At 39.8% G+C, this 16,854-nt stretch overlaps 1 protein-coding gene and 1 long non-coding RNA gene across 4 annotated transcripts in view; one reads left to right on the top strand and one right to left on the bottom strand.

Moving 5' to 3' along the window:
* Positions 1 to 16,854, bottom strand: part of EPAS1 (endothelial PAS domain protein 1) — a 75,274-nt gene that overhangs the window by 8,589 nt on the left and 49,831 nt on the right. For both annotated transcript variants that reach the window (XM_015857487.2, XM_015857486.1), the window contains exons 3-8: positions 15,172 to 15,323; positions 14,748 to 14,832; positions 14,146 to 14,264; positions 13,814 to 14,016; positions 5,215 to 5,321; positions 64 to 211 (exon numbers count right to left, since the gene is read on the bottom strand). In XM_015857487.2, coding sequence (XP_015712973.1) covers positions 64 to 211; positions 5,215 to 5,321; positions 13,814 to 14,016; positions 14,146 to 14,264; positions 14,748 to 14,832; positions 15,172 to 15,323 — 814 coding nt within the window. The remainder of the gene's footprint in view (positions 1 to 63; positions 212 to 5,214; positions 5,322 to 13,813; positions 14,017 to 14,145; positions 14,265 to 14,747; positions 14,833 to 15,171; positions 15,324 to 16,854) is intronic.
* The window catches only part of LOC107311163, a 65,679-nt gene that overhangs the window by 40,650 nt on the left and 8,175 nt on the right, over positions 1 to 16,854 (top strand). The window contains exon 4 of one of the 2 annotated variants that reach the window (XR_004306474.1): positions 802 to 901. The exons of the other annotated variant lie outside the window; for it this stretch is intronic. This is a non-coding gene — a long non-coding RNA (uncharacterized LOC107311163). The remainder of the gene's footprint in view (positions 1 to 801; positions 902 to 16,854) is intronic. 2 annotated transcript variants of the gene reach the window in all.

Raw genomic sequence — 16,854 nt, 5'->3', positions numbered from 1 at the left:
TCATCCTTGCATTTTTTCCAGCACAAGGACTCAGAAGTGTTTTTTCTGTTCTGCACAACTTACCTCAGCACATAGTTGACACAGATGATACACTGAGGCTGTAGGTTGCGCGTGTTGTAAATGACGGTCCCTTGAGTTTCCAGCCACACGTATCCACCATGCTTGGCAAGCATACGGTACTGGCCAGTCACTACTTGACCTTTTGTACACACTAAGAAACAGGAGCAGAGAGATAAAAATGAGGTAGCAGCACAAGTAAGAATGCATAATACGTAACACTTGTTTAAATACATCCGCTCCCAACTTTTCTTTATGCAAAACTGCATGAAAACATTTGTAAACAGTGATCACAGAATGGCTTCGGTAGGAAGGGATCTTAAAGATCCATTTAGAACCAGTCCCCTGCCATCAGCAGGATGGCCAGTGATGCTCAACTTCTAGAAAAAAATCAGCTATTTTCAATATAAATAAGTCTGTGAAGCTGAGCTCTCCACTCAAGACACCTGGCATTTGAAGCCTTTAGATTGTCTTGAGTATTTGGATCAATGCATGAGGTTTTTTGAATTTAATACAAAATTCTAATTACCCTAAAAGTAAAGTCTGCTGACTGCATATTTCTTGAAAGTTCCTGTTCCAGTAGAATTGCTCTCAATTTACATTCCCAAATTGATATAGGAAATTATTCAATAGTCTCCCTAATTTAGGTGGTGGATAAAACCAAGGTAGATGATTTAAGAGCAATACCCACAGTAAAGTAATTCTTGTGCTTTAATTTCATACCTCTCTCTTTTCTGTGCCTAGAGTTAGGAGCTGAAGGCATCAGCAACACAAATAAAGTGAAAGGAGCCTTAGCACAATATTTGTTTTAAGTGGCTGAAGAAATGACATCACTTTTAAAAAGGTAACAATGTTAATAAAGAAAAAGCATCTTATTTCCCTTCTTGTTTGCACTGTTTTGGTTCTCTGTAATAGCTTGGAATTAACAAAGAAGAAGGAACTGAGACTCGTGAAAAATCAAATATTGTTAACTCCAAACATTTTATTTGAACTGGCCTGTGTTTCTCAAGCAATAAACTGATGACAGTACAATTCAGGTTTAAAGTTTCATGTAGGTGTTCAAAAGGTGAAGGTTCCCTGAGGTGTTTTGTAATATTTGAAAAGAATGAGATTTCAACATGGAGCTCTGAACATCTAAAATGTAGTTTTATGATGTCTGCCTCGTGCACACTTTTCTTAAAAGCAAGGCATATTGTCATGCAATTTACAGCTGTTTAAAAAAAAATAGGAAATTCTAGTGATCAATAGCAGTAAAATTAGGGCTGGAGTACACAAGCAGTACAAACAAGAATGCATTTATTTGTATGCAGACATAATTATACTGAGTGCCTAAATAGGAACTGGCAAACTCAACACTTGAACATGCTGGCAGTTTTTCCTTTTAAACAGCGTTATGTATGAAGACAGTATGCCATCAAAGTAATGCCCTAAAAATAAAGCAGTTTTACTCACTAAGACAGGAACTTATTTCTGCATTCTTTGCACAGAGTAATTCCTTGTGAATGTAGCCACTCAACAGTGACTATTTATTGTCGCTCTCTCCTACACTGCCACAATAGAAACACACAGTCCAACCCTGTGAAACACAACTGCACTGCAGATAATTGTTTCTGTGTTTATCTTTCTATCTCTGAAGTTTGTTTGTTTGTTTTCTTCCTAGGAATATTTAATCATCCTTCATTTAATTTATTTAGACAAAGTAGAACATTACCTTTATTGATTAAATACTTCTGGCAGAACAAAATCAAAAGGCTTTCATTTCAAAGTGTTTTAGTGACTGAACTGTTCTGCTCTGCTTGTGAAACACAATTACACAGCTTCCTAATCATCAGCTCATCAATAAGAGTCACAGTGTAGGCGCCTGCTACATTACAAAGAAGCTTTTTACTGCTTTAATCTTTTTTATTATTATTACTCAAAGCATGTCATGTTCTGATATAATAAGGTACAGCAGAAGCACTCCTTGGGGTAATCTCATAAATTACTAATACACTCATAACTGCTGACTTTGTTATCAACACTGCATTTAAGGTTCTGGATTCAGAGTGAACTCTTTTTTTTTTTTTTTCTTTTATAATATTCATTTTTATACAGACATATACACACATGCCTGTATCTTTACAGAATTAGTAACATTTCAATGAAATACATTCACATTATATACCATATTGTTGGGGATGGAAAGGGGGAATTGTATTCTAGGTGTACTATCAAGAAACATATGCCAGACAGTGACATTCAGTTCTTCACTGAAGTCAACAGTGAAATTCTCATTGGTTTTAATGTCAGCAAGACCAAACACTAAATGGAAGTAATTACAGACTATTAATCACTATATTGGAAAATATAGCTCTACAGTCAATCATTTGTACACATTTATGCAATAAAACAGATTTCCATCTTGTTTGCATAACATGTGAAAAACAGGGTATGCTAAATACTGCCACTTTCTAATCTTCTACTAATGATGACTTAATTAAGACTTTCATATTGTATATGCAACTATTCTTAAAAACACAGGCACTACTGTGCTTTGCTTGAATGAAAGGCTGTTACTGAAGAACTTTGGCAGTGAAAAAAAAAACTGCAGTACAGCAGAACTGCAATGAGCACAATTTACAACTAAATTTAAAGGAAGAAAAGGGAAGGAGTTCTGCTTCTATTTATTAGACTCATTTGAGGTTTCTCTCTCTCTTGCTCTTTAATGGACTTATGCAAGGCATTTGACATGGTCCTGCATCACAACCTTATCTCAGAATTGGAGAGATATGGATTTGAAGGCTGGACTGCTTGATGGATAAAGACATGGTTGGATTGTCATAGCCAGAAGGTTGCTGTCAACCTTCTATTTCCAAGTGGAAGCTGGTCACTAGTGGTGCCCTCCAGGGGTCTGTCTTGGGACTGGTGCTTTTCAGCATCTTTATCAGTGACATAGACAGTGGGATTGAGTGCACCCTCAGCAAGTTTGCTGATGACACCAAGGAGAGTTATGGTTGACACAACAGAAGAGAGGGACACCATCCTGGACAGGCCCAAAAAGTGGGCACATGAGGATTTAATGAGGTTTAACTAGGCCCCTGCCCACAGCAGGGGATCAGAACTAGATGATCTTTAAGGTCCACTCCAATCCAAGCCATTCTGTCACTTAAGCTTCGCTCTTCTTTTTTCTCCACATCTCTACAATACTGTATCAGAATTGATCACTATACTGTTGTATATTTCTAATTAAAAAAATATTGTTTGATACATACAAGTGTGCTGATCATGAATGTTGAGTTTAGTTCTGTATTCTTATTTACAATCCTTTATATAAGCTACAAGGTGGATATTTTCATGCATAAATGAATATGGCCAGGAGGAAGCAGTTAAGTTCTGTATATGCTACGTGCTTGCTTGGTAGCCTTTTGCATTAGACAACATCTCAGTAATAATGGCACACTTTAAGAAACCTAGGGATTTTCTAATTTGTCATTGTGGTCTTCTTCTGAGTTGCCTCCAAACATCAACTTATGCCATTTGTGAGATGATTCCAATTGCTACATTGAGAAGAAGTCACCATCAATACCCGGGCAAGATTACTAGTAGAAGCAATCCAGAAACCCTTACACAGACATGTCTTGATTCAATGGTCCTATCTAATTAATTAGACAGGGATAAACAACATGGGCTCTCTCCAGCCACCAAAGAATTTGCCAGCTCTCATTTTAATTCATCTAGAATTGTCCTATTCTTAGAAATATAACTCCATAACTCAAAACCAACCGTAAAGCATAGTCACTAATTTCCTCATGGGATTACTTTTAGCCCATCATGGGCTATGCACATTCTATCTAATAAGCCTAACTCTTTTTCACTATTAAAAGCATGAACACATTTTCAAAGAAACAATTTCAACAAATATATTCCCAGAGAACTCTCTGTAAGTATGATGTGATTATTACTATTTTATTTTTTTCAGCAGCTCTGGAAACGGAATGATTCATACCAACAGCACACAACTTTAATCACTGCCAAATGATCTTTCAAATAACATTCAACTCAAAGCTGCCCTGAATCCTTGCCATTTCAGCTAACAACACATATTATATGTTCCCTTTTCTCCCTAAAGTCAGACAGCTACACTTTACTGATGCTTTCCTCCAAGATGTACAGAAAATACTCTAAAAGCATTTGCTGTAATTCCCTACATACACGATGTAAGTCCTAGTCTTTCCTGAGCCACAGAGACCTTGATCATAATAACTACAAGGTGCTTTATGTTTTTGTTTATAACTTGTGGGCTCCAGCCTAGCAGCTCTGCCTTGTTTTTATTAAAACAGCAGCAGCAGAAGTTTTAGTGATTCTTTGCTGAGTACTCTCCCAAGAACTTCTAGTTCAGTGGTTGTAAAGCCAGACCTAGAGAGCATAATTTGTACATTAGGGCACCATGCTGTCTCTAGCCATTGCGCCACCTTTAAGGACAGAGACTGCAGGTTTGAATCAAGAGGTTTTAAGATATATTAAGACACCTGCCAAATAGGAGGAACAGGCTCTGATCTTTGTTACCAAAATGATTCGGGTATTTTACACCAAAACCAGCTAAGGCTGGCAGTTTAGTCATAAGAGTAACAAGAAGCAGCTGTTTTCTGGCAGTATATATCATCCGTATAATGAATACCCTGTTTAGAAAGTCTCTTTGCACATCTCTTTTGAGTGAAGAGAGGGGTTTTTTGGTAGAAGGACATTCAGAAATATGCTGTATTAAGCTCTTCCTACTACTCTTTACAGCCATCTTTGTTGCTGAGCCCAACAGTACACTAGAATGATAAGCTAGTAAATGCACTTCTCACCAAGATAATACTGCCTAACTCAGCTTTTCTCAGCTGATCTTTGTATTACTCCTGAAAGAAAGATCCTCTTTTAGCTATGATCCAAATTTAGTTTTAAGTCTGGCAAAAATCAGACCGTGTAGAAAGAGCAGCAACACTCTTCAGCAATACAAACATGGTAACATGTAAATTTTCTTACAAAGAAAGAACCTATTTTCTAAGAATACATGCATATAAACACCCATCCTCACACACAGGGTGCACTTATATTTTCAACAACTTATTGAGGTATCTACTAGTTGTGGTTTATTATTTGCAAACTATGAAGAAAACTAAGAGTGTGACTTACAGTTCTGATGACTTTTGGTCATGTTCTCCGAGTCCAAGGCATGGTAGAACTCATATACTGAACGGCCCAGCAACTCCTCTGGGTGATATCCAATCAATTCTGTTATTCTAGGTTAAGAAAAGCCAAACATTTAAAATTCACATCACCTGACAGTACATTACAGCACTCAGTTCTAGTCTTTAAACAAAAAGGATTAAAACTACAGTGTGAGAAATCCCGAACTTCCCTACACTTTAGAAGCTGTAGAGGATATCCAATCATGTTCTTAAATATTTTCATGTTAAGAATAGGCTGACTTTTACTACTGTAATTCTTAGTAATTTCTAAGGTGGTCATCGTTGCAAGTGTTGCAAAGTTTTCTATTCCCATTTTACAGTATCTTCTATAGAAGCTCACCACAGGGAAATTGTTGCTGACCAAGTTCTCAAGCTGTTCCCTACCCATAGCAACTCCCACTACCATTCAAAAAAACAAATGCACACAAGGCAAGGGAATAGTGGCTGGCACCATCAGGTTTGAAAGTATATACTGTAAAAGCTTACAAATATAAAAGTTAATTCACTGCTTTTGGTACAACATTTAATAAAAAAGCAAGGTGAGTAATTAAGGACAGTTAGAAGAAAAAAAAAATCAGCTCATACTTAGCGTTTCTCAATTATATGAGAACTTTACCATGTGGATTAGGTTACTTGGGTGACTAATCCACAAGCTAAGTAGGATTTTACACAAAGAAAGCTATGATCTGAAAAAAAAATGGACTTTTTTTCAGAGCTTTTCTGAGTACTCAGGCAAGGCACGGTTTGTCACAAGTTCCTGAGTAAATGAAAATAGGTCAGCAAACTGTGCAGATGAATTTCTCTAATGAGGGGGTGGAGGAAAAGGGCTCTTTTTTTCCTAAATTAAATTTGGATTAAAACAGTCACATACTCACATTTACAGAAAATACAGTTAGTAAAATAATAATTATTTTTAAAAATCCTCTATATGCACTCAAAAATTAAAGATATCACCTCTCCTGGGAAAACATGGAAGCATTACTGTTTTTCAAGTTGGCAACAACACTCTTGGATGCCTCTTCCTAGCTTTGAAACTGCAATAATCATCCACAATGCTACCCAGAGCAGTACCAAAACAACTACAGATCAACTGCTTGGCTGTCAGAAACCTGAAAAAGCCAGGAAGCTTGGAAAGAGGGCCACATCTTACTGCACTGCTATGAACAGCAGTGCCCAAGTTTTATGCCTTATAACTAAACACCCCCGGAAGGATTTATCTGCCGCCACATTTGTTTAGTGGCATTACCACACTGCTACTTCCAAGATGCACATCTCCACTTTTATGTACTGCTTGGAAGGACAGTCGTGGCCCAGCCCTCCAGACAGAAGCATGTCTTTACAAGACAGACATGTAAATACTGTAACACAAACAGAACAAGAGCATGGCAGTCATCTGGATACCCCTCAAGCGAGGAAGATGAATCAGATGTAGCTATTTTGTGTACAGTTTGAAAGCCAAGGTGTTGAGTCAGCTTTTCCCTCACCTTCACAGAAGCTCATACCCCCGGGACACCTCGGTTTGTCATGCTGAAAACTGCTTCCTGTCCTCATCTCCATGGAATGAACCTGAGCTCAAATAGCTTCAGCTAAGCAAAGACAGTTGCTGATTTTACTGGATTCACCCAGACAACTTGGTCTTCTGTTTGTGTTTATAGCTTTGTTTATGCTTACCACTGGACCAACAAAAGGGGAATTCTTGAATCACTCTTCACTGGCAAGTTGCTGATCTTTTAAACTGCGACACAGTTTAATCTTAACTTTTCTCTAAAACAACAGATGCCTTTTCTTTTTAATAAATGCAAGAGTCCTCATAACGACTGGGTCAGAAGAGCTAAAATGTCAGAACACATTGAATGCAGAAGGAGCCCTAATTTAGTTAAGGCTCCCAAAGTACATTTTTTGCTTGCAGTTGTGCAGACCTACTGGAATAAAGAGCCAGAGGCTTTTTCTAGGACCAGTGTAAATACTTGGTCTTAAAAATTGAAACTATGGCCTTTGGTTATACAATGGCACAGTACCATAAAGCTAGCAGATTAGTTTGGAGCACAGCACATGGGGAAGGCTTTTACAATGCAGGAAGTTCAGGATTTCATCTTAATCCACTCATTCCAAGCTCAAGAGCAAGTAGGGATTGCTTGCAAAGAAGGAAAAGGAAATAAAAGTAATGAAATAAAAGAAGCACCCAGAAGCTCCAATGCAAATCTAAAACCAGCTGTAGTGGATGTCAACAATGGGACTGAGATAGCAAGCAAAACATATGCATTACAGCAAGCTAAGGGACTCTTAACTCCTCTCATATATGAATTGCAATCTCTGTGCCAACATTGTCTACTCCAATCCTGTAATTCACCTCTCAAATTACTCCTTTCTGACAAGCTCCAAGCAAGTATGTGTCCTCACTACAAAATTAGCCTTCTCCTCACTCCATGGCACATGAAGACTTGTGGCATGGTCCTGCTGTGATAATGCCAAGTTTGATTAGATCAAATTTTGTCTTGGATTCACGTTAGCAGTGGTAAATAGGTTTTTACTATAACCAGCAAAAAAGTATACGAAAAGATACAAACCTAACAAGGCTGACCAAACTAAAGCCACATCAGGCAACAGCCTGATTTTTGTCTTTCTCCCAGCCCCAAACACTAAAGAGTTGGCTGGCAATGTTTCCTACATACCCTTTCACATACCACTATCTTATAACAAGTATCCTCTTATCAAGAACTGCCAACAGTACTGCTTTCTGGGGCAAGAGTTGGCAGGTCGCACGCTCCTTTCCTCCTCCTCTGGTGCTGTTAACTCCAGTAAGTTTTGATGCTCACAGATGCTGGGATCAGCATCTTCCCCTGAGTCCATCACACAGTCCTGTGTCTCTCCAAGGCTTTTGTGGAAGAAGTCTAGCAGAGCAGCACCAAGGCTGAAACACAACAAGGGCTACAACAACCTCTGCACTGATAGTGTTAGGGCACTGCATTGAGTTTGGCTATTCTAGTGCAGCCTCCAAACTCTGCACGCTTTCCATAGCAGTCTCTCAGCAATATGGAACATCAAATGTGCATGCTGAGGAGGAAACGCAAAGCAAAAAGCATACTACAGAGCTATGAAGAGTACCAAAGCAAAACAAGTTGTGGAGAATTATATGGATTTTTTTTTTCTGTAGGACAAGTGGGTCACTCACAAAACCTGAGTCCAGAACTCTGCTTTTATTTAGGCACTAGATGGAAAATTGCTTTTTGGACAAGTTGTGGAATGACAAAATTGGAACACAAACTGTACAGTGATTTTGGATGGCTTTCCTGCCATGTTAGGCTTTGTGTTTTCTCTGTGTCTGTTAAAGCTGAATTGGAGGCATTAGAAGAATGCTGATTTTTGTTGAATAGGACAGGTGGGCTGAGAGGCTGTTTGTGCACCTGCTAAGCAGCCCTCTATGGAGCACAAATAGCTTTGGGGTAATCCTAATTTTGCCGAAGTGGCACTTCAGTTTTCTGAGCTAAACTTGTCCCCATAATGCAGCAAGGTCAAAATCTCAAAGACCACATTAAGAGATGGGCAACAGCCCCCCAGTGTGAGTCTGCCCCAACTACCACTATTTAAGTGCTCTTTGAGTACTAGTGTAGTTTATCTTAATACCACCATCTCTTGAGATAGAAGGGGAGACTTCTGTGTTAAGGAAAACAATGGATCTGAATCCTATACCTGGATAGCCACTACTTTAGCCTTCCTATTCATTTCAAGACACAAAAAAGCATAAACAGAGCTCACTGTTCAAGGCCACAGCTCTTAAGAGACGAGTTATTTCAGTTGTTTTTATTTATCTAATTTTTAATTGTGCTTTGGTGTTTTTCTGTCTCTTTGTAGGAGCACAAAGCCCTTTATTGTATAACATTACTTGAGTTAAAATAGTATAGTGAGAGCTAACAGGACCGAGAAGCCAGGCTCTTTGTGCAACTCTACTGTAATGTTTACTGCTCAGAGAAAATAGCTGGGTGTGTATTCGTCAGCCCTTGTGTGGACTCTGTGTGTGTGAGGGTGTGGAACCCTTAACAAAGCCTTTCTGTATTCAAACTGTTACCAAGTTATTGAAGTTAAATTGGTCTTGCTGGGAACTAACAAACAAACAAAGTTATATTTAAATTTGAATGAGCTGCAGTCCAATGAGAATGAGAATGAGCCCAGACGGCCATTGCCTCTAGGGTAAAGGTAAGCAAGCAGTGTAGTATGGCACTCCTGTTGAGCACCCCTGTTCCCTCTAGTAAGATGGCTCCAGATGGTGCTGTCACAGAAGGAAGTAAGACACAGTGAAGTGTTCATGGCATCTCCCACTCTAAGCCATGCCAACCTAATGCACAAAGCTGGGACCCCCACCCACTCAGAGGCAGAGCTGTCCTGATGGGGTGTATCTGTGCTGCTGAGCAAAAAACCAATATGGGTACACTGAGAACTGCAGGAGTACTCTTTCTCCTCCTTGGTCTATCTAAAGCAAAGTTAATTTATTAACAAAAGTTGTTATTCCTGTTCTATGCAATAATTTAGGGAAAAAAAAAAAAAAAAAAAAAAAAGAGCTAGTTTTGCCAAATGTAGACCTCTGCTTTCAGCTATCACCATGCTCCTCTCCCTGCTGCATTACCCCTGAGCAGGGATGGAGGAGGGACAGGACATCCTTTCACATGCTTGTTTGCTTTCTCACCCAATATGAAAATATTCTCCAAATATAGGTCAAATGGCAAAGCAACTTAAAACCTCTTGTCAGGACCTGTGCTTGCATATTTCTGTTTCACACAGACCTAACTGGAAGCACAACACAATCCAGTGTTCTCTCAGCTGGGCGCAGAGTGGACACCACGTGTATGCTCATGTTAGAAGAAACCTGATTGGGACCAGCACTATTGGAATTGCATCTTCCTGCACAATCCTATTTTGAATCACTGTGCATCGCTCCCTTTTATTCTTCAACTCTTCCATTACAAAGTCCCAATCAAGAAAAAGTGTAACTAATTAGGTTTCTTGTAACCAGAAACACACAATTCCCCAAAGCAGGAATGCCTTCATAGTAATGCACAACATATGGTTTCCAATGTATTGGTGCCAGGGAATGGGTTTGTGACAGCCTCCAGAATGGCTCCCTGCATGTCCAGTCCTATACAATCACAGCAAAGCTGTGCAGAACAGATCTTCTCCCTTATCCTTCTCTCATACATGCCACCCACAGCCACTGGCAGCAAAGAGCACTTCCCCCTGCACACCACAGCACCTTGCAGAGGTTGTGGAGGTGAAGGTGGAAAGCCAGCATCACCTACAATGCCACATCACCCACTGTGCTTTCAAAGCCCTGGTCCCCACCAAGATACAGTGCATTCACTTCCTTATGGGCACCTGAGGTATTTTGGGGGTTTTTCTATCAAAAACAAATTTTTCATCTTTGTTTTGTGGATTTTTCCACCACAGAAACATGATGCAGTTATTTCTGTCTACCCACTGTCCCAGTGGCCCTGCAAAGGAAGATATGCCGAGCATCAACTCTGCACTGAAGTAACAGAACTTCTTTCACCCAAAGACTTGCCCCTTTGACTAAAACACCCGCTCTGGAGATTGTCCCTGACATGAAGCCTCATGCAGCTGAACTAAGTCCTCACTTGGATTACTGAATTTTGCCACTGATCAGCATTTCCGTATTACAGCTAAAATAATCCTTCCTGTAAACCACTTAGCCAGGATAAGTGGAGAAAGGGAATGTTTTTAAATCACTCTCCAGGAATGGCTGAAGCAGGCATTTAGAAAAACAAGAATTTGAGTTGTGGACCGATTTTTAGTATTTTATGTCTCAAAACCCCCTTCTTAAAATTGTTTTAAGAATACAAATCCTTCCCAGCTAGCTACAGACAACTGACGGACCCATACATATACACACTTAATATTTGGAAGGTAAAATATATAGGCTACTCTCTCAGACATTTCAGCGGAGGGAAGGCCAGTCTTACTCACTTCGTGGCTTACCTGTGTCATGTCTTCCCTGCCCCTGCAACCCTCCTAAGGAAAACCCTAAATAACCGAGGGACATTATACCAATCACCTAATTTTTGTTACTCACTGTTGAGAGGTAATCAGTGTATTCATTTGTCACATGAAAAGACAATGAGCTTTCCTAAGGAGATAACTGATGCCATCTTCATTTTTCTGCACAGATACATTTCAGTTGCACACAGCCATCTTTTGTATGTATTTGAGCTTCACACTTAGCACAGATGCTTCCATGAGCAAGATTGGGCACAACTGCCATTTATTACAACATGTCTCAGCAATCTTAGAGCTTTTGAACTAGATGCTTCGCAAATAAAAACACTCTGTGGAAGAAGTCCTGAGGGCGGACCTCATCACACCAGATGAACTGCAATGAGGGTCTTCAGACTATGTGATGAGGCACACTGCTACCTTGATATGAGCCCTGAGCTCAGAACACACAATGACCTCTTATGGTGAAATGATCCATGTCAGCCCTGTCACACTGCTGCAGAAAGGCTGAGTGCACTGAGCAGGGTTTAGGCATCCAACTGGCACATGCTGCCTTTCCTCCCTCGCTCCTCAGCCTGGATTTACATTCCTGGCATAAGCTGCTCCGTTAATGCCATTCGTCTAGCAGCACCAAATTTGATAAGAACAGCTGAGTGTTTTACATTTTTATGTGTCTGCTGAGGTGTCACCTGCTGGAGAGAGACCAACATCCCTCTGGGAGAAAAGAGAGCCAGAAGGACTGACTGAGAGAAACCTTAAAGGTGTGCGAAGTTTTTTCCTTCTCTGGCCTGGCTCCCTTTTCATGTCTTCATCATAATTTCCGTAAAACATGAATGAAACCTCCTGAGTAAATTATTTAGCAACAGACATGCAGTTTGGTTGTTTTGTTTTAAAGATAGATCTCTGAAATTCCTTACAAGTTATGTAACTCAGAGGATGCTGTTGCATTTCACTGCTACGTGAAAAGTTGTCCCTATACATCGTCTCCTTGTAAATCAAAGCCAGAACATAATATTTCACTCTTTTTAAAACAATCATATATATCTTCTATAGAAAAGTATCAGTCCTGAAAATTTGCACTTGTAATTGCTCAAGCATCAGGTCTGGTAGAGATATGAGAATAATACAACATAGCAAAACCTTCTGTTAGACTCTTGAAACCAACCGCTGAGTGAGTTTACGGCACCAGTTATTCTGAGTTATGTTCCTTTTATAATGGATCGCTACTGTCTTGCTAGACTTTTCCTCCCAATAGCAAAATCCTACTGATACCTCAATACTCTCATCCTAAAGTACTAAAGAAAAAAAAAGTATATTTTACTGCAGTTACACCATAGCACATTTCTAATTACAATAGACTTGCTGCTAAATTCCCAGAGAGGTCAGAATGCAGTCACGAGCTTTACACTTGTAACCTTGCTTTCACCCATAGCTGCTAAACCAGCTGATTTATAAGGCTGCTGCATCAAGATCAAGAAAATAAACAAGAACTCAATCCTGTGAGTTTTTATTAAGATTCAAGCATATGTATAAACCCACTGACAACCCTACAGATCTCAGTGGCTGCAACATCTCTAAATGAGAGCAGGGTCAGACAAAGCCATCAGAAAACTTAAAATTAAATTCAGGGATCATTGACTCCACCTCTTGGCTCCACACAGTACCATCCAGCACCCAAGACCTGTGTTTGAGAGTGCTGTCCTACTGCTGCTTGAACTCCAGCAACTCAGGGCTGTGCCCACTGCCCTGGGCAGCCTTTTCCATGCCCAGCGCCCTCTGGTGCAGACCCTGTCCCTCACCCCCAGCTGCCCCTCCCCTGGCACAGCTCCATGCCATTTTCTTGGGGCCCTGTCACTGCCAAAAAGAGCAGAGCTCAGCGCTGCCCTCCACTCCCTGTGAGGAGCTGCAGCTCCTCTGCTCTGGGCTGAACAAACTTAGGGACTTCAGTTGCTTGTCACACACCTTGCTCTCCACATCTTTCACCATTTTTGTAGCCCCCCCCTTGGATGCTCTGTAACAGACAAACAGCAAAGGGTAATTGCTCTACATTGAGCAGGACACCAACTCTTTTCAGATCTCTGGGTGCCTTAGCAGTTCTTAGTTAATCCAGAGCATAAACTACTTTTCCATCTAACTGATAACAGTAACCTGGGCCAAAACAACTATTAGACAGTCCTTGACTAAGGTCCATAAGGCATGTCCCTAGAGGTATTCCCTAAAAACATAACAGAAACTTTCTGTACTCTTCAATTTAAGACTCAAGAAGCTAATGTTTATGGCTCTAAGTTGTCTTGTCTTCTGCCAGCAAAGTTGAATTTCTCACATGGAAGGGGAAGAAATGCAGCAGGAGTTCCATTTTGTCTAAACTGAGATTTAAGACAAATTAAGTGAGCTACTGAATAGCTGTCTTGGTAGCTGTCTTTTAGTCCTTGCTTATCAGGTCTACAAAGGAGGGCAGTTTGACTGCTGACTGACTGCTGACTGCTTGTTTTTGGATAAAACTGAAACGTCCATGAAAAGGAGAAATCAGTTGAGTTTACCTGTCATCACAGTAGGTGAATTTCATGTCCATGCTATGGCGACTCATGAAGGTCTTGCTGTCCAGAGGGATATCAATGTTTGAAGGATGTTGAATAGGCTCACACATTATTATAAGGCAGGTGAGAAGAGGTTCTTTATACCCACACAAAGTGTGAGGAGGGCAAGTGTTGTACACTTTAACTTGTCCAGTGCAGTGCAAAACCTGAAATAACAATTTTTAAATGAAAAACTGACTCAGAATATTTGTTCTCTACCACCCAGAATGTCTTCTTAATAATAAAACAGATAAACAAGAAAACAACAAATTCAACATTTATGGCTAAAATGGTACCTTCCATGTGGCAGATTTGAGGTTAACAGTTCTGCCTCTGTTAGTAACGGTGCATTTCATCCTCATGAAGAAGTCACGTTCAGTTGACATCTCCTTGTTTTTCTTTCCAAAGCCTGGACCTGAAAAAAGAAAGTGGCAAATGAGTGTTCTCAGTTTTGCTTCTTGACTTCTCCTATCCATAAGCACAAAAGATGCAACAAAAATAATAGACTAATTCTCAGGTAACATAGCTACAGAGACCATCAAAGATGCATAGACCACTGAAAAGCAGTTTGTAGAACATAAACTTTAAGTGAAACTTAAATGAGACTTTTTGCATCAAAACTTATGTTTCAGCTTGCAGCACATAAATCTTTGCAAAGTGTTACAAGAAAAAACATTCCGCCTGTTTTAACTTGATGCACTAAACAAGCAGCTCTGAGGTCTATCATACATAAGCAGTATTTAGCAAACCAAACCAAAACAAATCTGCAAAGTACTGAATAAAAGTTGATGATTGCTCTAGGAACGAAAGTTCCCTTTACCATGACTAACAGATCTCTACTATCAGCCAATTACTTCATTTGGTTATTTAAAAAGAAAACTCTTTATTTCTGTATTACCATTTTTCAGACTCAGATTCTCTCTAATTTCCTCATGATCACATGGATGAGTGAAGTCAAAAATGCTGTGTCCAGTTAATTCCACCTGTATAGAAATAAAAATGGTCCTTATTTAAATAAAAGCAATGCACACAGAAAATAATGTGAATCAAAGGGATCAGGAGACAGTTTCTTGGGGGAGTCATCTTTTCTTGATGGGAATTTTAGTTGCTCATTTATAAGCTTTTAAATATCATTTTCTTAGAAGAAAATGTTGCTGTAATTGCTATAATAATGAACTTTTGGTTCATTTCCAGTATCCAAAGACGCTATAACTTTGATAGAAATGGAGACAGAAAACAACAATGTTTTCCTGCATTTAGGCATACACCTAGTTTCTAGGAATTGTATTACAAAGACAGGAAAGTGTGAGGGAACAAGTTACCTGGGTGAGACCCATGTATTTGTTGACATTCTCTGACAAAAAGATCATGTCTCCATCCTGTGTCACCACGGCAATAAATCCCTCCAAAGCTTTCAGGTACAAGTTGTCCATCTGCTGATCTGCTTCTAGTTCATTCTCGTTGTCGGCACATACTGAGAAAGAAAAAAAAAGCATTTAAAATCTTCAGCCAGCCTTTTTCAGCACCATCATATCTAATAACAAGGCAACAAAATATTTTTCTGCTCTTCAAATTTCCTTTCCATAAAAGGCCTTTTCTTTCTTCTTCTTTTTTTTTTTTTTTTTTTTTTTTTTTAATAAAAAAGTCATCTCCCTATGGAAAGGCAGGAGATAATTTGCTAAACCTTTTGACAAACACAACGGATTCTCTATTGACCTTGTTTGCTTTTCTGCTGGATGTGTTCTTATTGCATAACACCTCCAATACTCAGACATGAAGCGCAGATTCTGGGCGTGCATCCTTTTGGCCACACGTTACCTTCACATCTTCTAATAAATGCCAAATGCAGGGTAAATCTCATGGAAGAAAACTGAATGGTCTTAACAAGGAACATTTACATCAGATCAGGTTTTCTAAGGAGTTTAAATACTCTTCCTATGAAGTGTGCCTATATACCTCTGTACTCAGAATGGAGAGGTCTGTTAATACTACCTTTAGAAGAAAAAGAAGAAAAAGTCCCTTGGAGTCCTTTCCAGGGCATTTCTCATCTAGCAACTCTCAAAATTCCTGTAAAAAACACCGATCCATCCCACTAATACCTGCTTTTACACCTGCAGGAGTCATAACTCCATTCACCTCTGACGTGTGTTGTTACCCACTTATGTTCCCTCCTGACCCACAAAGGGAAAAGTTTCAGATCCCATTTGCTTGCCTATGAAGCATTCACAAACTCAGTGCATCTTAACATTTCTGAGGAAGAGTACTACTGTTGTGCTGAAATCTAAGGCCTAAGGCCTGGAGAATTGAGGACATCCTTGCTTTGTTTTGTGTTTTTATTTTTGTTAATCACTTTCCTGTTTTGTTTTGTTTTTTGGCTTGGCTGTGGAGATGACTGATGGCACTGCTATGCCTTCAGTGAGTGTGCTCCACCTCCTGAGATGGGATGCAATAGGTAGGCATGACTGCAGGAGGGGAGGGGAGAGACCCTACTCTTTTTTAACGCCTCCTCTGCTTTCTCAGGTTTAAGTCAGCCATCCAGCTGGCCATACAGCGCTCTCACCTTCTCATCTCCCACACCAGTTCAGCTTCATAAATAGGAAGCCTGTAGGAGATGATTTGTACATGATTGGTACTGCAAAACTTCTCTGTAGGAAGGGCTCAGGCTGAGCACAGCAGGGCTGTGCTGGCCAGAGGCTCCAACCCAACTGCATCAGTCTGCTTTGCAAGAATAGGGAGACTCAAAGCACTTGCTCAGAATAGTTGCTTTGCTTTGCTGGTTAAACGTTCCAATTTCAACACATAGATTTTGTCTGTTAGCAAACCAGAGAAAAGTATTTCATTTTTGTGTTTTTCTTTCCCACCCCAAAACAGTACATTCATCTTCTCATGAAAAGGTTTGTTTCAGGAGAAGTCCTGAAACAGAACTGGGGTGTTGCTTTGCAAAGTACATTATTGGAAGTGACTTTTGTTCTTGTTGCTTTGTTTTTTCTTCTCTGATAAGGAAG

Source organism: Coturnix japonica, chromosome 3 (genome assembly GCF_001577835.2).
Source record: "Coturnix japonica isolate 7356 chromosome 3, Coturnix japonica 2.1, whole genome shotgun sequence".
NCBI lineage: Eukaryota > Metazoa > Chordata > Aves > Galliformes > Phasianidae > Coturnix > Coturnix japonica.
The sequence above is the reverse complement of the archived record's forward strand: the minus strand, read 5'-3'. Positions and strand labels throughout refer to the sequence as shown.